The sequence below is a fragment of the Agelaius tricolor genome, unplaced genomic scaffold, assembly GCF_023055355.1.
Source record: "Agelaius tricolor isolate 1412-34295 unplaced genomic scaffold, bAgeTri1.0.p SCAF_29, whole genome shotgun sequence".
In the NCBI taxonomy this organism is placed as follows: domain Eukaryota; kingdom Metazoa; phylum Chordata; class Aves; order Passeriformes; family Icteridae; genus Agelaius; species Agelaius tricolor.
Genome location: NW_027269289.1, coordinates 6,749,992 through 6,773,842, shown reverse-complemented (window position 1 = coordinate 6,773,842; position 23,851 = coordinate 6,749,992). Strand labels below are relative to the sequence as shown.

General features: G+C 65.8%; 3 protein-coding genes across 5 annotated transcripts; all 3 read right to left on the bottom strand.

The window, feature by feature from the left end:
- Window positions 1–1,698: 1,698 nt before the first annotated feature.
- C1QTNF5 (C1q and TNF related 5) lies at window positions 1,699–4,370 on the bottom strand. Of its 2 annotated transcripts, none has more exons than XM_071449437.1 (3): window positions 4,236–4,370; window positions 2,964–3,183; window positions 1,699–2,454 (listed from the first exon to the last, which is right to left on the bottom strand). In XM_071449437.1, the coding sequence occupies exons 2-3, from the start codon at window positions 3,175–3,177 to the stop codon at window positions 1,937–1,939; spliced, it is 732 nt and encodes a 243-aa protein (XP_071305538.1). In that variant the 5' UTR covers window positions 3,178–3,183; window positions 4,236–4,370; the 3' UTR covers window positions 1,699–1,936. The 2 variants fall into 2 exon arrangements, with proteins under 2 accessions (XP_071305538.1, XP_071305539.1); XM_071449438.1 differs by having other exon boundaries at window positions 4,204–4,307.
- A 1,378-nt stretch (window positions 4,371–5,748) lies between these two features.
- On the bottom strand, window positions 5,749–9,967 carry MFRP (membrane frizzled-related protein). Its single transcript, XM_071449528.1, has 13 exons — window positions 9,827–9,967; window positions 9,627–9,738; window positions 9,323–9,451; window positions 8,875–9,036; window positions 8,554–8,797; window positions 8,349–8,479; window positions 8,095–8,220; window positions 7,760–7,836; window positions 7,465–7,613; window positions 7,164–7,294; window positions 6,647–6,781; window positions 6,408–6,535; window positions 5,749–6,294 (listed from the first exon to the last, which is right to left on the bottom strand). The coding sequence occupies exons 1-13, from the start codon at window positions 9,878–9,880 to the stop codon at window positions 6,070–6,072; spliced, it is 1,803 nt and encodes a 600-aa protein (XP_071305629.1). The 5' UTR covers window positions 9,881–9,967; the 3' UTR covers window positions 5,749–6,069.
- A 1,960-nt stretch (window positions 9,968–11,927) lies between these two features.
- On the bottom strand, window positions 11,928–23,195 carry USP2 (ubiquitin specific peptidase 2). Of its 2 annotated transcripts, XM_071449610.1 has the most exons (13): window positions 23,066–23,195; window positions 21,415–22,163; window positions 14,672–14,722; window positions 14,323–14,446; window positions 13,981–14,092; window positions 13,791–13,901; window positions 13,575–13,639; window positions 13,383–13,486; window positions 13,222–13,302; window positions 13,029–13,107; window positions 12,817–12,924; window positions 12,246–12,366; window positions 11,928–12,153 (listed from the first exon to the last, which is right to left on the bottom strand). In XM_071449610.1, exons 1-13 carry the CDS (start codon window positions 23,187–23,189, stop codon window positions 12,066–12,068), a joined length of 1,917 nt encoding a protein of 638 aa, XP_071305711.1. In that variant the 5' UTR covers window positions 23,190–23,195; the 3' UTR covers window positions 11,928–12,065. The 2 variants fall into 2 exon arrangements, with proteins under 2 accessions (XP_071305711.1, XP_071305712.1); XM_071449611.1 differs by lacking the exons at window positions 21,415–22,163; window positions 23,066–23,195 and adding an exon at window positions 17,173–17,531.
- Window positions 23,196–23,851: the final 656 nt, after the last annotated feature.

Below are 23,851 nucleotides of genomic sequence, written 5' to 3'. Positions count from 1 at the left end.
AAACTTTTGGGTGGAGCAGGAGCCATTCTGCTGCTGCAGGAGCCACCAGGCCACCCTTCACCACTGGGGCGTTCCCATGTGCAGCTGCAGGGTCTCAAACACGATCCAGTATATCTCTTTAATCTCTGGTGCCTGCTGACCTCCTCAGGTGACCTTGGAGTGCCAAGGACACGAGTGCTGCTCTGCAAAGAGGTGCTGACGTTTATTTTTGTTCCTAAAAACCCACAAAGCAACCACAAAAACCTCAAAAGAAACAAAATGGTCCAACTGCTGCCTCTGTAAGCTGCACTCAGCACCTGAGGGCTCAGCCTGGCTCTTATATAGGCTCCTCTCCTAGCCTGGCTGAGGGCTGCTGGCCCCTCCCTAGCCTGGGCTCTGCTGGGACAGGGTCTCCAAGCTCTCCTAACTCGGGGAAGCTGGCAGAGCTCATCAAAAGCACCTGGAGCTTACTGGGAGCTTGTCAAAGTCTCCTGTGGCTCCCTTTTCCTTTTCCTTTTCCTCATCCTCCCTAGGCAGCAGCAGACACCCTCACATTCTCACAGGGGTCCCCCTGACCCCAGACAAAGTGTCCACACAGCCAAGAGCATCCCAAAGGCAGCAGAGCCCAGGAACTGCTGTGGCTGCCTGTGCTGAGCCTTCTCCCCCACACGGTGACAGGGACCAGGGAATGCTCCCAGCCCCCACCCATCTCATCCAGAGAATTCCCTTTCCTCCTCCCAGAATAGCCATCGATCTGCTCTGCGGCGTTGTTTGCCCCCCGAGCAGCTCTGCTTGCAGAAAAAGCCATCTCCAGCCCAAACAGAGACTTCTGCTGCAACCCGGCCCCGGGGCTGCCCTGCAGCAGAGTCCCCCTGCCCCCCAAAAGGGACACCCAGCACCTCCACAGGTCCCCACGGGCCGGGGGTGGCCCGGGCAGGCTGCAGTGATGTGCCCGTGGTCCTCAGTGCCAGGGTGGGGGTGGCACTGGGTGGCACACGGTGTCCCCACGGCCGGTGCCAGCTGCTGCAGCCCCTGGTGAGCAGGGACACGGGGTTTGCCCATCCTGAGGGGCACAGCTGCACTCCTGGGGGTGCATCCGGCACACATGGGGGATCCGGGGCAGGGCAGGGGTGCCTGTCCGGCTGTGTTCCCGGTTCCTGGGCTGGGAAGGGCCGGTCCCAGCTGGCGCCCTACAGCCGGGCAGGGCAGCGTCCCAAGCCCATTAAGGGGTTCGGCCGCTGGCCAAGAGCCCCCTCCCCGGCTGGTCCCCTCAGGGACCTATTTTGGGCAAGGAATGAGGAAGCTCTTCATTCCCCTGCTAAAAATAGCGACCTTTCCCAGCGGCGGGTCACCGCTTTCGCACTGGGGCGGGGGGCGGGCGCGGGGGGCTCCGCCAGCCCCGTCCGGGGACCGAGGGCCACCCCCGGAGCCGTGGCTCTGCTCGCCCCGGGCAATCCGCTCCCCCTATGACAGCATGGGGACCCTCGATCCGCCGGGACTCGGTCCCCGGGGGGACCCCGGGGGTGCTCCCGAGCCTCGGGAGGTGCTGGGGGCGGTCACAGCGCTGCGCTCGCCGCTCAAGGACGCCGATGCCACCATCTAGCGGCTCTCGCTGGCCCTGCGGGGACAGCCCGACACGGTGGCCCCGGCCCGGAGCCCCCGGGCAGGGCTGCGGAGCCCCCTCCGCCCTCGGGGCGCAGCAGGCAGGCGGCACACGCGGAGCTGAGCAGCGCTTTATTGAGGGGAGGGATGGGGCAGCACCCCCGGGCCGGGCTCCCGGCCGCTCAGCCCGGCTTGCCCTGCCCTGGGGGTGCCCGAAATAACAGCGAGCTCTGCCCCAGCGCTGCTCCAGGGGTGCTCCGCCATCCCCGCCCTGGCACAGGGAGCGTTCCTGCGCCCCGAGCAGGGCAGGGGTCCCGCTCTCCGGGAAGGGCCGCACCCGCAGCCGAGGGTGAGCTCAGGCGAACACGGCGGAGTTTTGCCAGTAGGAGTAGACGAGGAAGCCGGTGAAGGTGCTGTCCGTCTTGACGCTGGCGTAGAAGCCGATGTAGTCCCCCACGCCCACCTGCACCCACACCTCGTCCTCGGGCTCCAGGCGGACCAGGGTGCCCCCCGAGAGCGAGGCGGGCTTGGGCCAGTTGCCGTAGTACTGGAAGAAGGAGGCGATGGAGTGGCCGTTCTTGATGATGTCGAACTGCAGGCTGGTGCGGTACACGGTGGCGTGCACGGCGAAGTAATAGAGGCCGGGCACCTCGCAGGTGAACTTGCCCGTGGCCGGGTCGTAGTGGCCCTGCTCGTTGATGAGCACCACGTCGAAGAGGATGGGCTGGTCGGCCAGGGGAGGGCTGCGGGACTCGGAGCGCTTGGCGCTGAAGGCGGAGCGAGGAGCAACGGCGCACTCGCCCTGAGCTCCCTTCTCACCGTGCAGCCCGTCCACGCCGGGGCTGCCCACCTCCCCGCGGGGACCCGGCACTCCTGGGGCAGGCAGAGGGGGACAGGGTCACCCCGGAGTCACCAGCACAGCTCCTCCATCCCTCCTGCCCAGTCCCAATTATAGCAATTCCCTGCCACAGCAGGGCACCGCATGGGGGAGCAGCGCGGGCGGGGAGGGCTGGGTGCGTTGATCAACTCAGCATCAACAAATCGTTGGAGAAACCCTCAGAGGTTGGGGGAAAGCCCAGCCCAGGAGCCAGGGCAGGGATGATGGTGGTCCCTCCTAAAGCAGGGCTGGGAGAGAGGGGCGGCATTGGGGATGGGGACAATGCAGCTTCCCCAGTGACAAGGAGCTGCTGGTTTTACAGAACACAGGGGCACCACTGGCAGGGCCAAGGGGTGGTGGTGGCATGGCAGGGGCGCTTCTGCAGGGTTCACTCTCCATTTGGCCATTTGTGCCAGCATGCAGCACTTACTCCCTGGCATGGGGTGTTCCCCACGGGCAGGGAATGGCAAATCCCCCTCCCCAGATGGGAGCTCTCCTTTCTTACCAGGAGGGCCCATGTCACCCTTCTCCCCTGGCATGCCCATGGCTCCATCCCGGCCGTCTCGTCCGTCTCTGCCTGGCAAACCCTGCCCCCCGTGCAGGCCCGGCGTCCCTGGGATGCCTGGCTGCCCTGAGCACAGCCCAGGGATCTTGTTGTCTTCGATCTGCAAGGACCTGCTGATGAGCCCGAGGAGGAAGAGGAGGAAGAGCTGCTTCATCTTGTCCTGGAGGGGGGCAGAGAAGGATCACAGCTCTGGGGACCACAGGGAGGAGGGTTGGGACTGCTTGGTGGGGAATGTAGGGGGGTCAGCAGGGGACATTCCCCCCCTTTTTCCCCATTACCTTTTGGGCTGCTCCCTTCAGCGAGGCCCCAGTGCTGCCTGCACCTGCCACAGCATCCCCACGTGTGCCACCACAGCATCCCTGTGGCCTGTGTGCCACCACAGCATCCCCATGTGCCACCACAGCATCCCTGTGGCCTGTGTGCCACCACAGCATCCCCATGTGTCCCACCACAGCATCCCCATGGCCTGTGTGCCACCACAGCATCCCTGTGGCCTGTGTGCCACCACAGCATCCCCACATGTGCCACCACAGCATCCCCATGGCTCGTGTGCCACCACAGCCTCCCCATGGCCCCCGTGTGTCACCACAGCCTCCTGCAGCCCCGGGGCAGCTCAGGACGTGTGTGGGGTGTGGATTTAGGGCCAGGGCTGTGGCAGCGCCTTTGTGGGTGTGGCTGGGGGCTCTTTGGGGTGGGCACTGCCCCATCATGCCCAGCTATGGGGCAGCGGGCAGGGGGATTTAGGGCTGGCATCTGGAGAGCTGTGAGCGTGCCTGGGGCGGGGTTCTTGCCTCTGGGGGGGTGTGAGGTGGGGCGGCAGCTCGGGGAACGCGGGGCCGTGTCTGGCCCTGCCCTTGGCACCATCCCGGCTGCCGGCGGCTCTGCTCCACCCCCGGCCGGCTGCAGCATCCCCGGGCCCACCCTCCTACCGGGACCACCCCCCTGCCCGGGCTGCCCCCAGCCCTTCCCACAGCAGCACGACGAGGGCTGAGCCCCAGGGCCAGAGCTGGCCCCATCCCCGTGGCCTTGACCCAGAAAAGCTGCTCTCTTCCCCCTCCACGACGGCAACAAAGAGGAAAAGGAGGAGAAAAGGAGGAGAAAAGTGTCTCTCCTCCGCCCAGGCGCCGGAGGCAGGAAGGCAGGCAGTCCCAGCTGCCCCCGGCTGGGTGTCCCCACTCACTGCGATCCCGCGGCTCCAGTCCAGGACCTCACCTCGCTGCTCACCGCTGTGGAAGGGCTGAGGCTCTTCCTGGCCACTTGGCTCTGACGAAGGCCCTAAGAGAGGCAGCCTCTCCACCCCCCCCTCCTCCCCACGTCTCTCCTCCCAAACTCCAAAGGAAATCAAGGGCCTTGGGAGCCAAAAGCTACAAGACAAGGGGAAAAAGAAAAATAATCCCGTGATGTCGGAAGTGCTGTAAGCAGGGGGAAGGGAGAGCGCTGCAAACAGCCCGGCTGAGGGAGAGGAGGCACAGGCTGGGCACCACCTCAGCTGGACACGGCTGGGCAGCCGGGTGGAGGGGGGGAAAACAAGGAAAACAGGCAGCAGAGGGAAAGGAAACAAGATAAAAGCTGAAGGGGGGAAATCCAGCGAGGCAGAGAGAGATGGAGTGGCAGAAAGAAGAGGGAGTTCTCAGGGTGTGAGGGTGCCCTGACTGGCAGCAGAGCTGAGGCCAAGGCATGGCAGAACACACTGTGCCCAGCAGTGCCAGCCCTGGGAGCACGCAGGGGAAGCTGCAGGATCCATCTGGGCAGTCCCAGCACGTTGGGCTGAGCGTGCAGGGCAGGTGGAAGGGCAGGCAGAGCCGTCTGTGCCCGTGCCAGGAGGCAGGGCCGGCCCCAGGGACCGCTGAGCGCGCGGCGAAGCTTTCGAGGCGCTCCCAGCCTGCCTTTAACTCGTTCCAGCGCCGGGTGCGTCCAAGGGACACGGTCACACGCTGGCCACAGGGGCGGGCCTGCGGCTGGGGACGTCCCTGTGCCCAGCAGCAGCTGGGACATGCAGGGACAGAAGGAGCTGGGTGGGCTCAAACCCCCCGGGCTGGGTGGGAGCGCCAGGTCCGTGCTGGGCACAGGGGCAGAGCGGTGCTGGCACAAGTGGGTCCTGAGCCTGGCGACCCCAGCCAGGCTGGGGATTTCTCCACGTGCTCAGGGCAGTGGGAAACACGATGGCATTGCTGGCTCTCTCCTCCCCGTGCCAGAGCCTGCAGTGGAGCTGGGGACGTTGCCAAGTGCTCCTTCCTGGCCTGGACACCCACGGGCAGGCTGGCTGGTGGCAGGGAGCCACCTCTCTCCTCTCCCCCAAGGTGTGAAGGGATTGTTGTTTTTGGCCAGCTGGACGCTGGTTTGTGGCCATGGGTGTTGCCAGGCTTGTGGCCACCACGGTGGCCTTCAGCCAGCACAGCCAGCAAGGCCACCACTCTTGATGGCACAGGATCCCTTCCCTGCACCATGGGGCCACCAAGTGGACCCCTCTGAGGCCCATCCATCTCCCTGGGACCCTGCAAGCCCCCAGCCCAGTGAGGGCACAGCCAGCTGCCCACTGTCCCCTGCTGTGTCCCCTGTGCTCCTCCATCCCTGCTCAGATCCCCCACCCCATGCCTGGCTTCCCTCCCTCCACCCATTCCTCAGTTTCCCCAGGATCTGGCAGCACCCACACACAGACCCCAAATGAGTCACCTGCTGCTTTGGGTTTGTCAGCTGCTCACGCTGTTTTATTCTGCTGGCTTTGGGGCTGTGGGACACGGGCAGCCCTGGGCTCCTGTCCCTGCAGCCTGGCTCACCTCTGCCCAGCCTTGCTCCGTTTGGGGAGCATTAACCCTTTCCCTCCTGCCCCTCCAGCACAAGCCTTTCCCTATGGGATATGATAGGGAGATGGAGCTGTGGGCAAGCCTGTGGCATCCAGGCACCAAGCCAAGCACTGGGCACAGGAGCTGAGCCCAGAGCAGCTGAGGGGCCACCCAACAGCTGGGTATTTACTCAGGAAGAGCACAGGAGGGACATTTGGGGTGGGGAGGGTGGCTTCAGCCCCTGCTGCTCTCCTCCGGCCGGCTCAGGGCTGGAAGCACTCCACGGGGTCGCTGGAGTCGGGCAGGATGTTGCAGTTGATGGGCCAGAGGATGCCGAGGAGGCCGAGGGACTGCTGGCAGCGCAGCTCCGCCGCCAGGCACACGGCGCGGCAGGGCTGCAGCACGCCCCCGTCTGGGGTGCACTTGGGCACGAAGAGGCTGCAGATGAGCAGGCGGAGGTGCTGATAACACGCCAGCTCCATCAGCGTCTGCGGGACAGCGGGGACAGCGGGGACAGCGGTGTGAGGCCGGCGCACCAGGGGAGGGCAGCTCTCACAGCTGTGGAGCGCGGCAGTGTGGGGACAGCCCCCGGCCAGCTCACCTGGTAGTCCTGAAGCACCTCGGCGGCTCCCTCCTGGTCCGGGATGGCCAGCCAGATGTTGGGGAAGGAGGTGGCGTTGTAGCCCAGCCCCAGGCACATCTCCACCTCCACGGGCTCGCAGACAGACCCTGCCGCAGGGAGAGGGGTAGTGCCAGAGGCAGGGCTGCCCACCGGCTGTGCCAGCTGGGCTCAGGGCGGGCTGGGTGCTGAGCGGGGCACCCAGGGGTGCTGGCACTCACCGAAGGCCGGGTAGGACACCCCGGTGCAGTTCAGCTCGTCGGTGCCATCGGGGCAGTCGTGCCAGCCGTCACACACAGACTCCAGCGCCCGGCACTCGCCATTCCCACAGGAAAACTCTGCGGGGCTGCAGGTCTCTGCAAGGGGAGAGGGCAGGGCAGGGCTGGGAGCCAGTCTGACCACCCCTGTCTTGCTCACTGGCCAGGGGATCTGGCAGATCCAGCGTAGGGAGATCCCAAATTCCCTGGGGTATTTGGGGGCAGCCCCGGGGTCATGGATCACACCTCTGTGCAGGCGAGCCCTTCCAGGTCCCATCCCCACGGCTGTGATGTTATAGGATAAACCAGGTGAGAAACCAGGTGAGAAGGGGGCCCTGGGGGCCCTTTGCTCCAAGCAGGGCCAGCTGTGGTACAAGAGCTGTTTTTCCCAGGTTTTTATCCAGCCTGGCCTTGAAGCCCCCCAAAGATGGGGGTGGCACCACCCACCCTGAGCAGCCTCTGCCCCCACTTGGCCACCTACTCTCTGTGGCATTGCGGGCTTGGTAGGTGGCAAAGAACCCCTCATCTGCAACTCCCTCGTCTGCCACGAAGAGCACGGTCATGACGTGCCGTGAGGAGGTCAGGGCAGGTGGCAGCTGGTGGCCACAGAACCTGCGAGGTCACGGGACAAGAGATGGGCTCAGGGGCCTGACCAGCACCTCCCCAGCCCCTGCCTTCCGGCGGCTCCTCCCCACCAGCCAGCCCCGTGCCTCAGTTTCCCCGGGTGAGGCACGGCCCCAGTGTCACCAGGGTGGCACAGCAGGACTGGGGGTGTCGGGTACCTGCCCATGAGGCTGGCAGTGCCCGTGCCCGCGCTGTCGTGCACCTCTACGAAGTCGAAGCTGCAGTCCTCGTGCGACTCCAGGCTGAAGTTGTGGAAGTGCAGGTCGATGATGTGGCCCAGGGGCACCGAGATCTGCCAGAGGCACAGCTGCGGGGCGGGGGGGGGCAGCCGACAACACCCGTGAAGCTGGGCAGGGGCACCCCCAGCTCTCCCTGGGGCCGGGGCTGCCTTCCTCCCTTTCCTCCCTGCCCAGCCTCACCCTCACCGCGCTCCCACAACGCCCCTTCTCTCACCTGCTGGTGTGGGTATGGCTGCGGGTGGTTCGGGGTGGACAGGTGCCCCTCCAAGGCCGTCAGCGGCCCCCCACATTCTGGAGGGACACACGCACACACACGAGGAGATTTCCCCCTGCCCCTCTCCCTTCCTTCCATCTCCCTCTCCCACCCATCCCTGGCGCCGCGGGGGCCGGGGGCTGCGGGTGGGGGTCTGGGGATTGCGGGTGGGGGTCTGGAGGCTGCGGGTGGGGGGGGTCTGGGGATTGCGGGTGGGGGTCTGGGGGCTGCGGGTGGGGGTCTGGGGATTGCGGGTGGGGGTCTGGGGGCTGTGGGTGGGGGTCTGTCCCTCTCACCTTTGTGTTTTAGGCTGCAGTTGGCCTCGTCGCTCCCGTCCGTGCAGTCGTGGAAGCCGTCGCACACGAAGCCCAGCTGGAGGCAGAGCCCCCGGTCGCACAGGTGCTCGTCCCAGGTGCAGCTCTCTGCACGCAGCACAGACACCCTCGCTGGAGGGGGGTTCCGCCGGGCACCCTCCCCTCCCTGTGCTGGCTCTCCCCATTCCCTGCCAGCAGGGAGGGACCCTGGCAGTGCCCTGGGCCGGGGCACTCACTCTCTGCAGGGAGCACGGCTCGGTAGCGGGCGCTGAAGCCCTGGGCGCCCACGCTGCTGTCAGACACGAAGGTGACCCGCAGGCGGTTCGAGTTGGAGTTGAAGGTCGGGGGGGGCACGTTGCCACAAAACCTGGGGGCACAGCAAGGGCTGGCACCGCTCTCTGCCCCCACACTGCCACGCTCCACAGGTGTGAGGAGCCCTACCTGGTCGGGCTCCCCCGGGCCGGGGCAGGGGCAGTGCCAGCGGTGCCCTGCTCTTCGTAGAGCTCCAGGCGGTCGAAGAGGCAGGAGGCCGTGCCCTCCACGCTGAACGTCTCCATCCTCAGCTGGATGGCGAGGCCGGCGCCCACCTCGATGTGCCAGATGCAGAGGGCGTTGGGGGGGTAGGGGCCGGGGTAGTTGGGGGAGCTGAAGGAGCCCTCGGGGCCGCGCAGGGTCCCTCCGCAGGCTGAACGAGGCAACAGCGTGGGCATGAGCTGGAGCAGGGCAGCCCCATCCCAAAACGCTGCCCCGCTCGGCGCTTACCCGGTGCTGCTGTGCGGGCCGTGGGCAGCCGGCTCTCGGTTGGGGTGGCAGCGGTTTTGGGGGCCGGGGGGTCCCTTCGGATGGGCGCTGTGGCGGTGGTGGCAGTGCCACGGGCGGGCAGGGCCGTGGCTGGGGCACCGGGTGGGTGTGGGGACGTCAGCTCTGTGGCCAGGGAAGAGCGGGGATTGCTCAGCCCCAGCGGGGAGGGACGGCTGCGGTGCAGGGAAAGGGCTCAGGAAGCCCTCTCAGCGCTGTGCTCCCACCCTACCCACAGGTGTGCAGCTCCCCGGGCATCTCACACCGATGGGACACATCCCGGGGACACGGAGATCCCACCCTCTCCCCACTGCGGGCAGACCCAGGGTGTGCTCTGGGTGCCCCTCTCCCCCTCTGAGCCGGTTCTGTGTCCCCCACCCCAGCCACAGCCACCTCCCGGCTCGGCACTCACGGTGGATGACGATGCCGAGCAGGAGGGCGATGAGGAAGAGCAGGATGGTGCTCATCAGAGCCACGCAGAGCCAGGTGAACTTGCAGTCGGCGCGGTACCTCCAGCCCACCTGTGCCCAGAGCTGCTGGCCTGGAGGCGAGAACAGCGGGCAGAGCGCTGCTAAACCATTCCCCACCTCCCCGCAGGGCTTGCTCAGCCCTCTCTGGGCGCGTCCCCGAGGTGCCGATGTGTCCCCAAATAGCCCCAGCACCCCACTCCTGCAGCCCCATGGGCCGGGGCCGTGTACAAACCCCCAGGCTGGTACCGAGGCCGTCCCGGCGCCGTGCGGGGCCGGTCCCATCCTTGTCTGGCGGGTGCTCCGCGCTCGGTGCCGCCCGGGGCTCCTCGCCCTCAAAAACGGGGTTGCAGAATTCGGTCTGTGGGACAGCGAGAGCGGGTGGCACCCTGGGGACCCGCGGGGGGACACGAGGGGACCATCAGCGGCACCCACACCCCCAGCCCTACCTTGCTGCCGTCCAGAGCCTCGGGGCAAAGCGTGATTTCGGTGAAGTCTTTCATGGCAGCGGGCGGTTCCTGGAGCAGCCTGGCTAAAATCCTGCCCAGCGCCCTGTGCCCCCCAGCCCCACCGCCCGCTCCTCCCCAGCTGTCCCCATGGGCCCCGGGGCGGCGTGGGGACCCCTGCTCCACGCTGTGGGGCGGGGAGGTGGCAGTGCCAGCTCTACAGGCGGCAGCCCAGCGCCGGAGCCCACCCGAAGGCCATGCCCACCGTGCCGGGAGTGCGGGGAGCCCCGGGAGGCGGCGGCAGCCCCAGTCCCCTCCGCAGGCCCCTTCCCCCTCGCCCCGTTAATCCAGCTCAGCTGAGGATGCCGAGGTCAGGCTCTGGCACGGAGAAACAGCGTCTTAAAGGGGAACGAGTGCTCGCACCCGTCCTGCCGGGAGCCCATCCCCAGGGACCCCGCTGCTGGGGTCCCCGCACGGCGCCTGGGCTTTGCAGCTGCCCGCAGCTCCTCTCTGCTCAGGGCAGCGCTGAAAGGGCCGTGCTGGGGACCCCGGGCTGAGCGTGTCCCTCCTGCCCTCGCTGGGTGCCTGGGCCCTGCCACCTGCATTCCTGCTGCCCCTTAATGCCCGTCTCCGTCCCTAAGTAGGGGAGAAAGGAGCCATTGTTCAGGGCTTTTGAGGGACGAGTGTGGGCACCGGGGAGCTCCGTGGGGTTGAAGAGGCTCCTTCTGCCACCTGCAGCCACATCTCCCCTGCTGCAGGCGAGCCCAGAGCGGTTCTGCTCCATGGGTGCTCCTGGGGCTCCAGCAGTGGCGGCTGCCCACCCTCTGCCAGAGCACCCGGAGACAAAACACACGCACCCAACGCCCTGTTCAAGCTCAAATTTATTCCTGCACGAGTCTCCCTTGTATGAGACACTTCCCACCCGTCTTGCTTACACAGTAAACAAGCCACCTGCCAAGCAGCATCGCTGCCCCAGCCCAGCTCCTGCCGCGGGCAGTCCCCCGTTCCCATCCTGCCCCCCCCGAGCCCCGCTGGGATGCCCCAGGCTGGGCAGGATGCTGGTGCCAGCGCTCAGCCCGTGCCCGCAGGGCCGGCTGTGGGTTGGATGGAGCTGCCCCGAGGGCTGGGATGGTGCCCGTGTCTCCTCCCGCTGCACCTCAGGCAAGGCAGGACGGGGAGGAGAATAAATTAAAGGCTAAAAAGGCCACTGGCATTTGCTAGCTGGAGGACAGAGCAGCAGGGCGGGTCCCCGGGCACCCAGGAGGGCTCCTGATCACAGGGAGAAAAAAAAGCCCCGATTGCAGATGGTCCCGGAAAGCCACCGTCCTCCCCTCCCTCTCCGTGCGACCCCCGCGGCCCCCCCTCTCCCCTAAATGGTTTAAGGCACCGTCGTTTGAGGAGGCAGGTAAAAACCTACCCGGAGCAGCCCCGGCACAAGTCCCTGGAGAGGCAGGAAGCAGCGGGGGGCTCCAGGTTGAAGCAAAGTCCATTATAAATACATAGAAATTCCACAAAATGTTCTCCTCCCTCCTGTCCGTGGGTCTGGGCTCAGGCTGCTTTGAGGAGTGTGTGTGGGGCAGCTGCAGGGGTTGTGCTGCCTGAGATGGGGCGGAGGCCACCAGAGGGCTGGAGTCCTTTGCCAGGAGGTTTGGAAGTGCCAGGAGGAGATCGGGAGCAGTTCACGAATCCTCTGGGACGGCCAAGCAGATACAGGAGTGGCAAGAGGTCAGGAGGGATGTGTGAGGCTCTCCTGGGTGCTGTCCCAGGGGAGAAGAGGTCCTGGTTGAGTCAATGGGACAGGTGGCCCCATTCCTGTAGAGTCCCTTGCTCAGGATTTTTATTACACACCAAAAAAAAAAAAAAAAAAAAAAAAAAAAAAAAAAGAAGAGAAAAAGAAAAAGAAAGGAAAAAAAAAAAAAAGAAAAAAAAAAAGAAAAAAAAAAGAGGAAAAAAATAAAAGAAAAAGAAACTAAAACCCCGAGGTAAAAACCAAATGCCAGCAATCAGAAGGTGCCTGAGCTGGAGCTGCCTGAGCCCCGTCCTGTCACGAGTCCCTCCTCAGTTCGGAGCTGGGATGTCCTTGCCCGGGCTCTGCTCCTGGCTGTCCCCAGCCTCCCTCTGCAGCCACGTCGGGGGTGTCTCCTCTTTGCCTCCCCCTCGCTCTGGGGGTGCCAAACGCCCGAACCCTGGTGGAGCCGGCTCTGAGGGGTGGCCCAGGGCTCCCCCAGGGAGGCAGGGCTGGCTACATGCGGGAGGACGGGCTGGCCAGCTCGTAGAAGAGCAGGTAGGCATCGCTGCTGCGCACGTGGCTCGAGGACATCGGGGTGACGCTGCAGAGAGGGCAAGGGGACAGCTGTGAGCAGCAGGGATGGGATGCCCTGGGCAGGGGGGTCCCTGCTCGCCTGTCCCACCCCAGGCTCACCGGGAGTCGTTGAAGGTGTGCCACTCGCTGGACACGGGGCTCTTGCAGTAGGCTGTGTAGTGTCCCCCCATGGTGGTGCCCGAGTGGTTGGAGACGGCGTAGAGGTTGTAAACGGCGTGGTCTGTGGGGAGCAGGGGGGCTGCTCAGCCCTGCTGCCCCACAAAGTGCCAGCACAGAGCCCCCCACCATGCCAGCAGCTCCAGCAGCCGGGATTCTGTGCCTCCCACCCCTCACCCCTCTGTCCCCACCATGCCAGCAGCTCCAGCAGCCGGGATTTTGTGTCTCCCACCCCTCACCCCTCTGCTCCTCACCATGCCAGCAGCCTGGATTCCGTGCCTCCCACCCCTCATCCCTCTGCTCCTCACCATACCAGCAGCTCCAATAGCCTGGATTCCGTGCCTCCCATCTCTCACCCCTCTGTCCCCACCATGCCAGCAGCTCCAGCAGCCTGGATTCCGTGCCTCCCACCCCTCACCCCTCTGTCCCCCACCAGCTGGGGACACGAGGAGCCCAGGAGTCCCCAGGAGCTCAGGGCTCCTGGGATTAGAGACAAGCAGGGGCTGGGACTCACTGCAGCTCTGCGAGGCGAATTCCCTCAGGTCCAGGTCCTTCAGCGGGAAGTTGACGAAGGTGGTGAGTTTGCTGCTTCGTATCCTGGACTCGGAGAAGCGCTTCAGGTCTGGAGGGTGACGTCAAGGAGCCAAAGGGACAAAGGGGAGCCTGCAATAACCCATCTCTGCCCCCTACAACAGCCCCTGTCCCCACCCTCTGCCCAAAGGATACGAAGCACCAGAATCTTGGGGAACTTCTGGATGCTGAATTTTTTTGTGCACCTTGTCCTGGCTTTGCAGCGACAACACGTCTGTGGGAGAAAACAGCACGAGCAGGAGGGTGAGGGCACTGCCCACAGTGCTGGCAACACAAGCACAGAGGGGAAGGGGCCCAGCCTGCCCCAGGGAGCCCCCCTGCCCTGTACCGGTTTCTCGTCCCCATCCAGCACGTCCTCTTTGGTGAAGAGCCGGAGGCAATCCATGAGTGTCACCTCCCCGTAGCCTTTCTGTGGGAGTGCAGTGATGGTTAGGGACAGGCAATGTGGGACAGGCAGTGGGAAACAGGGATCACTGGGCTCCCCCTCACCTTGGGGATGGGCAGGGACAGGTCCCAGAAGGGGTCGAAGGCTGTGGAGCAGTAGCCGCACTCGCTGCAGGTCAGAGAGCTCTTCAGCTGCCCAACGAAGAGGTCTGGTGGGGTGGGACAGAGCAGGGTGAGAGCCCTGGTTCCCCCTCGCTCCCAGCCCAGCCCTGTCCTCCCTTCCCCAGCCCTGCTCACCGCTGATGCGGCTGTCCTCCCTCTCCTGGTACCTCCTCCACATCTGCCGGCTCTTCTCGTCGTCACTGCAAGGATGGGGACACAGCGGGGCACTGAGCATGGCCTGGGGGACAGCAGCCCCGCCACCCAGCCCAGAGGGACCTGTGAGGTCACTGTCCCCGGGCTGGCCTTGCGGGCAGCGAACTCTCCTGGGGCTTGTGCAGTGCCAGAACTTACGGGAGGTGATCCAGGGTGTCGGTGCTGGCCCGGGGCCGCACCAGCACGCGGTTCACCTCGCTGTGCAGCCCGTCCAGCAGGAACCGCAGGAATTCCTGTGCATCCTGCTGGCTGCAAGACACGGGGCATGGCCAGTGAGAGGCTGCAGGGGGCTCAGCTGCCCCCACCACCCTGCAGCCACCCCCCTTACTTGTAGCCAACGAAGCGTGGGGCGTATCTCTGGATCTGCGTCTTGAACTCGGAGGGGCTCACGCTCTCGTTGGGGGACGAGGTCCAGAGCAGCTGAATCAGCTTTGCAAACTCTGCAGGCAGAGAGGCGGGGTCAGCAGAGGAGGTGGCACGGCCATGACCCCATGGGGACAGCTCAGGGGTCTCACAGCCCGATCCTCCGCTGGCTGGGCAGCCCAAGGAGGAGCGTGGAGCTCTGGGTGGGGGTCCCGCAGGATGTGGGGTGCGGTGGGGATGTGCTGCAGGAATTGCTGCAGGAATTGCTGCAGGGAAGCCCCCGCAGCCACCAGGGCTGGGCAGTTACCTGACATGAGTGCCGTGCGCATGCGGCTGTTGTTGTTGAGGTCCCGCAGGTACTGGTTCTGCAGGCAGTAATCCCGCAGCTCCTTGGTGTTGCTCAGGCACTGCAGGATGGAGTTCATGAAGCACTGGGGGAGGCAGAAGAGAAAACCATGGCAACGGGAAGCAGAGGGAGGCAGGCCATGGCAGGGGGACACCTGGGCTGGGCACAGGACAGGGGAAGTGCCGTGGGAAGAGGGGTGCAGGGAGCTGCCAGGGTGAGGGTGGAGTTTTGGGGGTGAGGTGAAGGGACGGGGCTTCCCCTGCCCCACAGATGTGCCCGGTGTGAGCTACAGGCCTGGGGACACACTCACCGTGTTGCCGAGGTTCCGCAGGCCGGTCAGCCCCTGCACGGCCTTGGAGCTCTGCAGAGAGAGGGAACAGTGCTGGGAGGGTGGCGGGCTGGCCATGCCTGTGGGCAGCCCAGCGAGGCCATGGTGCCACAAACCTGCCTGTGGAGCAGACCCTCGGGTGCAAGGAGAGGCCCCATCCCGCTGTGACATCATGGGCAGAGCCAGAACTGGGCAGCTCTCTGGGCCAAGAGCCTGGTGACAAACCATGGCTGGCCTGCCCCATGCTGCTGGACCAGGACTATGCACAGGGCTCAGGGTTCTCCTTGCCTGGCAATGCCTTTGCCCCATGCCCTGGACTGCAGGTCGGGCTGGCACCCAGGGCCATGGCAGTGCCATGCTGCAGGAGGAGCACAGTGCCCTGTCACTGCGTGCCTGCCTCATGCCAGGTGTCCATCCCCTCCAGGACACCCTGCACAAGCGCAGCCCAGACTTTGGCACAGTTGTCTTGCAGGATAAAGTCCACCTGCGAAAGTGCAAGCCCAGCCCTGTGACAGCCAAGCTCAGGGAACAGGGCTGTGTGCCCAGTGGTGCCTTCCCAGCCCTGGCTGCGCTGCACCTGTGCCATGGGGTGACAATTCCAGGTGCTCCAGGTGCTCCCTGAGCCAGGAAAAGCAAAGATGGGCATGGGCAGCTGGATGCTGGGGCTGGGAACCATTATCACTCTTTGCTGGAGAGACCAAGAGCACAGAGGGGTTTAGGGGTGCCACCACCCCTCTGCCAGCATGCAGGACAGGATGCTGGTGGGGGGCACTGCTGGGGGCCCAGGGGTCCTGCTCCCAGCCCTGCACAAGGGAGCAGCAGGATGAGCCTCCCCAGAGCAGGGTGGGGGTCTGACAGGGCCTGCAGGGGCAGAGTGCTGGTGGTGCTCCCCAGGATTTCAGGATCCTTAGGCAAACGCCCCAGCTGCCCACCTGAGGCTTGAAGAGGAGGAGAGGAGGCGGGAGGAGAGGAGGGGGCCCAGCAGCTCTGAAATAGCAGCAGCTGGTGTGTGTGTGGGAGGTGCTGAGCACCCAGCCCTGACAGCAGCCCAAAATAACCCAGATCCAGTTACATGTGCTCCTTAGCGACGGCGCAGGCATCACCCACCGCGGCAGGGACGAGCACCAGTGGGGACCCGGCCGCCCTGTGTGGGCACACGTGGCTCTGAGCGGCTGCCCTCGGTGCCATCGGGTGCCCCCACAGTGCCCAGAGCACAGGGATGTCCCCAGATGTGGCTGCCCATGGCTGTCAGTGCCAGGGGGCTGTCCAAAAGTGCCAGGTGCCTTCTTGGGCTGGGGGCAGGCTCAGTTGGGCACAGGGTGCCAGCAGGATGTGACAGGTCAGTGCCACGCCATGGCTGGAGGAGCTGGCCTGGCTCTCATCCCTGAGCAGATGGCAGCAGGAGAGATGGGCCAGTGTCCCCACAGCCTACATCCATCCCTTGGAGGATGTGAGCCCCAAGGCCCCGCTCATGTCCCCACCACTACCCCAGGGAAGGTCACGGTGCCAGGGGTGAGCAGCAACCCCCGGGAGCTGCCCCAGTGTGCCCCAGCCCTCCCCGCCAGGACGGGCTTGTCCAGTTGTCCTGGTTGGGCAGCTCCTGCCCTGTGCCAGGAGGGACCAGCCAGTCCTGCCCATGTGGGTGCAAACCTCCCCACAGATCCTGCATTCCCCCACAGCCAGGTCCTCCCAGAGCCTGGAACAACCCCGGGGGAGGGCTGGGGCTGAGGAGGGGGTGTCAGGTGCTCCCCTAGCCTGGCACAAGCCCTGTGTGCACCGAGGTGTTATTTCCCCCTCTGGATTTCCCTCCCCTGGGTGACTCAACTCCAGCTAATCCCCCTCTCCCGTACAGGGCTTTAACTAGGACACGACATGCTCAGAGGCGCTGAAGGAGAGCTGGCTCACGCGGCGCGGCTGGGGACTCCCCGAGGCTGCACCGCAGGACGGGGACAAGGGACAGGCGGTGGGGACAAGGGACAAGATCCTGACCGTCCTGCCCCATCCAGGTCCACATGCCAGGAGCCTGTTGGGGCAGCAGGAGAACCAGAGCAGCCAGACTTACATAAGTGCTCAGACCTTGCCCTCCTTGCCCCTTGCTCTGCCATCCCTGCAGGAGAGATCTGTCCCAGCACTGTGGCTCTGGGGACAGCCAAGTTCACTCCCATGGCGCTGCCGAGGGGCTCAGCGCGGCCAGCAGACCCTTCCTTGTGGTGGGACACGGGGACCTGGCCAAGGTCACTGCAAGGGCAGGGCTGGGAGAGGAACCCAGGTGTCCTGACACGTGCAGTTCACCTGCTCCCTGCCACCCTGTGGGACACGGGGACACGCTGTCCCCACGGGCAGCTGGGAGGGCACCCACCCCCTGCCGCCCCATCCTTGGGCACGGGGGATGGCACAGGGCACTCCACGCTCCCCAGGACGGGCAGGGGGTGCCCCCTTCTCTGCCCCCAGGCCGGGGGATGGGGGCTGCGGGCATCTCGTACCTTGGTCTTGTTGAGGACGAGCCCGACGAAGGTGGAGACCAGCAGGGACCCTGGCATGGAGGCGCGGGGCCGCAGGTCCTTGTGAAGGTCGGGGAGCGCGGGGGGCTCCTCGGGCAGCGTCACCGTGTAGGAATCCCTCATGGTGGCCCCGGCGGACACCGCAGGACGGCGGGGAGCAGCCGGGGGCAGCGGGGAGCCAGGGGACACCGGCCGGGCTGCCCCAGCCCGGGGCCGGCTGCAGCCGGGGGCGCGGGGTCAGGCGCGGAGCCCCCCGTGCTGGGCGTGCGGGGCCGGAGCCGGTGCCGGCTGCGGGGCTGGCGGCACCTGAGCGCCTCTGACATCAAATGGGTGGAGAGGCGGCAGCCGGGCTCGGTGACGGCTCGGTGACGGCTCGGTGACGGCCAGCCCCCGCGCACCGCGTGGTACAGAGCGCCGGGAGCCAGGGGGGCCCGCGAGGGGCGGCTCTGCCCCGGGGACACGCTCCGGAACGGGGCGGCGACACCGCCCCGGCTCCGGGGGGCTGCGGGGGGCCGCGGTGCCCCCATGGCGTCTCTGTCAGCGGGGCTGCCCGCGCTCCCGTACCCCGACACCGGCACCGTGCGCGCACCGCGGGGGCAACGGGGAACTGGGGAGAGACGGGAGAGACGCCGGAGCAGCGCCTGTCCCCCCCAGTGCTCCCCCCTGCTCGCAGCTCGGCGTGCCCAGGGCTGGTGGCATCGGCTGTCCGGCCCCGGGCACGTTGTGCTCCGGGCAGGAACGGGGCAGCGAGCGGGGCTCCCCAGCTGGGGGTAACTCGCCAAAATTGCCGGGGTAAAAGTGGGACAGTCCCACAGCATGTGGGTGCGTGGGGTGCCTGTAGCCAGAGAGGGTCTGCAGGCTGCCAGACAGGGCTGTGGGGCTCCCGGCCATATGCCTTTCCTGCAGTGCCAATGCCAGGTTCCTGCAGTGACATTTTGGGGGAACCCCCCTCTTTGGGGGATGCATTAGAGCTGAGCTCAGAGGATATTTCAATGCCTTGCGCTGGGGAAAAAAAGCTCCTCGCAATTCCTACGTGGAGCAAAGACCCCACCTGGCGTCTCCCCTCGGTAAACTGAGGCACGGCACGGGCAGGGCTCCAGCTCTTCTCCTGCAGCAAGGGCAGATGCGGAGACTGGCAGGGAGCCCGGCTGTCCTGCGTCCTCGTCCTGCGTCTCCCGCTGCTTCACCCCTCTGACCGCGGCAGGACGAGCGCCGGAGCCCTGCGCCTGCTGTGCGTGCCCAGGTGTTTCTCTGCCTGCTCAGGGAAATTTCCATGGGCAACCAGGGCAGGGAATTCAGTTGGGCTGCTCTGACAGAGCCACAGCCTCCAACCTCACCGAGAGGGCTCTAAGCAGAGCTTCCTTTCCTCCTCTGGAGCCCCCAAAACTCCCCCATCCAGAGGCAGGAGCTGCTGAATCCTGCTGGCTGCAGATGCAGCCTCTCTGTCAAGCGGAGCTCAGCACAGCCAGCGGAGGGGCTGACTGGGGACGGAGGGAGGGGAGGGAGGAAGGGAGGGAGACTATTTTTGGCACCAGCAAAAATATCTGAGGAGGCATCTTGCAGCGTTATTCATCTGCAGGGCTCTTTTGCATCACAACGGGAGGGCTGTCATAACCGGGGCCTGCGCGTGCTCACACGTGTGTACATGTACACACCCCGCGCTGTGTACGGCGTACACACACGGGGACACGGTGTGCACGGCAGGGCACACACCCTCCTGCCCTGCCTGGGTGCCCTGCCGTGCCCAGGGGCACAGCTCCCCAAAATCCCGGGCTCCTGCCACCCTGCCTGGCAGTGCAGGTGGTACCACGGGGGCAGGATGGGCACAGCCAGCTCCGAGCGCTGTGCAGGGAGCTGGGGCAGCTCTCCCCGTGGGGATGCACCGTGCTGGCTGAGCCGGTTCCATGGCAGGAGGGTGGTTCAGCCACATCCCGTGCTCAACCTCGTGCCCTGGTGACATCGAGCGCCCCGGGCCAAGGACCAAATTCCCCTCCAGCCAGAGAGCAGCTCACAGGCTCTGAGGGCGAGGCTGGAGCGGCAGAGAGAAGGGGACGCCCGGTGGGATGGCATCACCCAGAGCAGGTCCCTGCCCTCAGCTGGCCCCTCTGCAGCGGTGACCTTCTGCCGGGCGGGCAGAGGTTGCCACAGGCCCGGTTGGCACCGAGGCAGCAGGCAGGGCCAGCCAGCACTGGCAGCGGGCCAGGGACGTCAGCTGCTCAGGATGGGACTGCGGAGAGCTGCCGGCGTTTTGTGGGTGGCCCTGGCCTTCTGACCCTATGTACACCCAGGGTGGTTAATGGGCCGGCACAGCCCCAGCCCTGCCCCTCACCACACTGCCCTTCCCAGGAGCCAGCACGGCCCTGCAGCTCCACAGGCACAGCTCCTCACTGGAAGCGCACCTTCACACAGCTCCCTTTGTCCATGGGGTAAACTGAGGCACGAAGTGATGGTGAGGGTAGGGACACATGGAGACACCCTCCCTCCTGGCTGCAAACCCCTCTGGATGGCGTTTCCATGGCGCACAGGCAGGAGGTGGCGGTGGAAAAAGGGATGGGAGGAGGCGTGGGGCCAGCCCCGCTGTGGCCTGGCTGCGTCAGGAGCGGCTGCTGCTGACACTGCCCTCGGGGCTGGGCAATGGGGCAGAACGGGTGGCAGCTCCGGGGCTGCAGCCTGCGCTTGTTTCCGGCACCTGGCACGGCCGCAGGCAGCCAGCTCTGGTTTATGACCGGGACATTTGTGTCCCGGCTTGGGAAAGGGAGGGAATAAACCACAGCAGTGGAAAATAGCAGGTGTGCCCATCAAAGCACCGAGGAAACCTAAGCCAGTGTCACTGACCTGGCCTGCCCTGGCATGGGTGTCTGTCCCAGCACCCTTTGCCACCTTTGCCACACATCAGCCTAGGCTGTGTTCATGTGCAGACTGTGGGTTGGGACTTGCACAGTCCCTGCTGCCCCACAGGCACCCCATGGGATCAGGCTGGCACCCCACACAGCAGTGTGTGGGCACATGGGTGGGAACCTTGCAGTGGCACTGTTGGCTTTAGCGAGAGCCAGTGGCTGCAGCAGCCGCTGGATCCCCCCTTGGAACCCCCCAGCAGGGCCTGGTGTGGGAGGGGGAGGCAGGAATTCCCTTCCACAGCCATGATCCTCCACTGCCCTGACTCCACAGCCTGCTCCCTCACCCCAGGACTGGGGCCAGGCATGAGGCAGGGGGGCACAGGGGGTCCCACACCACGGCAGGGCACTGCTGAAGGTGGTTCTGTGGGGGAAGGCACTGGGGAAGGGGCACAGGGAAGGATGTGGGGGCACTGGCTTCAAAGGGAAAAATTTCTGGGAGATTCTTTTCTGCCTCCTTTTGAGCAGGACAGGATTTCTCATGGTTTGGCGGATGCAGTGGGACAGAGACACAGGGAAGCAAAGGGCAGGTCAGACCATGGGGGAATGGAGGGCGACTGGAAAGACAGCGGGAGACAATGCAGGCAGAGCCTGGCCAGATCTTGGAAGGAAACCTGAGTGGAAAATTACCAGGCTGCTCCCCTGCACGGGCTGTGTGTGTGGTGCCTGCTCCCGGCCTGGGCTGGGGCTCTGGGGACGCTGCAGCACTGATGGGGACACGGGGCACAGAGTTACCTTCCAGCACGTGTGGTGCTGCCCAGAGCAGCACTGCCATGGGGAACCCCCTGCTGCCACACAGGCTGGGGCACAGGGCCCCAAACTGGCAGCAGTGGCTGGTGCCAGGGAGCTGGCATTGCTGGGCACCGAGTCACTGTGGCAGAGCCAGCACCAGCCAAACCAGCTGTCCCAGCAGGATGAGCGCCCAGCCTGCTCGTGTCACCTTCCCTATCTGGGATGAGGCAGCAGGAAATCCTCGTCAGCCCCACATGGGAGCCATCACCTGCTGTCACATGCATGCAGAAAATGCAGCGGGCACAATCCTGGGCACAGGCTGCTCCTGCCTCCTTGGGGAGCGTGCCCTGCGGCACAGCCCCTCAGAGGACACCCGCCCGCCCGCCCCCTGCACGGGGCTGCCTCAGCAGCTCCAGCCGGGACTGCTGCGCCAGCAAGGGCATCTCAGAGGGACACACACAGCAACCGAGGCACGGAGCAGCACGCCCAGGTTCTCAGGCACAGCGCGAGTGCCTCGGGCTCCTCAGCTCACCACAAGCACTGCCCACATCCCTCCCCATCGCAGCTGTGTCCCCCACCCCCAGGCAGCCCCGCGTACCGTGGGGTCCTGGGAGGACGCATCGCAGTGCTCCTCGCTCCTCTCGCAGGGCTGGCTGGCACAGCGGCTGCCCGACGGTGGCAGCGTGGCCTGAGAGGGGCTGAGGTGGCCGCTGGAGAGGCTGCCGTGGTGGCTTTTCCTGCCGTAGCTCTCCAGGTAGCCACGGACATAGTCGGAGTGAGCGGCGGCCTGGTAGAGACCCTGCAGGTTGCCGTGCTCGGGCCGGGCGCGGGTGCTGAGCGCGCCGGCCGCGGGCAGGTAGGCGCTGTCTGAGGTGTGCAGCCCCGAGAAGTCCCTGGCCAGGTCCGAGTGGCTGATGGATTTGTGGCGGCTGAGGGGCGCTGCGGAGGGCAGGTAGCCCGTGGGGCTGCCGGGGGTGCCGCTGAAGGTGTAGCAGGCGCCCCCGCTGAGCCCGGCGCCGGGCGGCCGCGGCTGCGTGCGGAGGTACGAGGGGCTCAGGCGGACGCCGGGGTCGGGGTACAGCCGGCCGCTGTCATAGCCACCGGTGGGGGACAGCCCCCCGGCGTGGTGGTAGCGAGGGGAGGGCAGGTAGCTGGCTTTGAAGCCGATTTTGTCGCTGTCTGCGTAGGCGGTGGGCAGGGTGGATCCATAGGAGCTGTAGGAGCTGTAGCCGCTGGGCACTTTGCTGTAGGTGCTCTCGGCGTAGCGGGAGGAGTCCACGTATCGCTTCAGGGTGGAGGAGAGCTGGGACATGCTGCAGGCTCGGCAGGCTGTCCTGGAGGCATCGGCTGCAAGGGAAGAGCCCAGGGATCAGTTCCACAGGCCCTGGTCAGCACAACAGGGCACCCAGCAGCTCCCACCCAGCAGCTCCTGCCTCCCCTGGAGATCCTGGGAGGCAGAGGGCATCCAGGGGCTGTTGGTGGCAGTGTGGCCATGGCTCCTGCCACCTGCCAGCTTTCCTGGAGAGCCTGGGACAGCAGGACCCGGCTGGCACTGCCACCCCCATGCCCCCAGGCACCTCAAACCACAGAAGGGAGCCCCAGGGCACAGCCAGACGGGCCCAGCATCCCCAAAGACACCAAGGAACGGCAGCAGTCACCCCTGCCCCAGTTCTGGCATCCCTGCTACACCATCCCGTGGCTGTCCCACTCCTGGGAATGCAGAGATATCCCCAGTGCCTCCTCCAGGTGGGAGGCAGTGGCCTGGTCACAGGATGATGCCCAGGCCCAGCTTTGGTTGAGACAGGCAGCAGGGATGGGCTGATCCAGCCAGCCCAGCACCTTCCCCTGGTTACTCACAGGGAGTGCTGGGGCTTGGCAAGGGGCTGGCACTTCAGTGAGAGGGAAACTGAGGCAAGATCAGCATCTGAGGATCTTTCCTGTCTCCCTGCCATGGCTGTGCCCTGTGTGCCCCCATCAGTAATTCAAACCGAGAGTCCTCCTGGTGAGGTGGCAGCCGTGCCCCTGCCAGCCGGGCAGAGCCAGCACTCGGTGCCCACAGAGAGCTGGTGGCTCCCACACAGGGCAGGGGAGGAGCCCACAGAGACAGGGACAGAGGCCCCAAGAGCACACACAGAGCCAAGCCGGAGCAGGGGCAGGGCAGTGTGGCAGTCCCCAAACAGGGGCTGTCAGGAGCTGGAGGAGAGCTTCCCCTCAGTGCCCCAGCTAGCAGGCTGAGGCTGGATCCCTACCTGAGCTGGGGCCGTGGGTGGCACTGGGGCAGGCAGGACCCAGCCGAGCTCCTCTGCCCTGGCGCTGCTGGTGCTCAGCTCCCGGGGTGACTGGTGTCCCTTCCCTGGCAGAACAGTGGCTCATGTGGCTCCGAGAGTCTCCAGTCACCCGGGAGATGACCCTGATTCAAAGGCTTTTCCCAGCCCAGCTGGGGCGGGCTCTGGCCCGGCTCCAAGCCGGGAGGTGCCAGAGTCTGTGCCTGGCCCGTCCCTTCAGCACCGAGGGTGCACCCGGGCTTGGGGACGGGCGTTGGACCGCGGCAAGAGGAGCCCCCGCGGGTCACTACCAGCCTGGCCCTGGGGGACACAGCCTCCTGCTCGGAGCCCCGCAGGCTCAGCATGGAAACACCCCGGGAATGCTCCTGGCAGGGGGCGGTGAGAGACAGCAGCCAGCCCCCGTGGGCTCCTGGCGGGCAGCCTGGCTTGGCCGCCGACCGGCAGCGTCCCGGGCGCTGTTACCGCCCAGGGAGCAGCCATCCCACCCCGGAGAGGGAAATATTTACAAGCAGCAGCGAGGTGGAGCGCACAGACCTGTTTGGGGACGGAGGCTGAAGGGTGAATAATCTGCTCCCGGGCAAGGGTGCCGCGAAACACCCGGCTCGGCTCTTCCCAGCCTGGCTGCGGCCGCCCTCACCAGGAGCGGGGCTCTGCCAGTCGGGATTTGCCATGGACAGCGGGGAATTTCGCTCACAGGGAGTGGGACCCCAGCCAAGAGACTGGCACTCGAGTGCCAGCATGGGAATGACG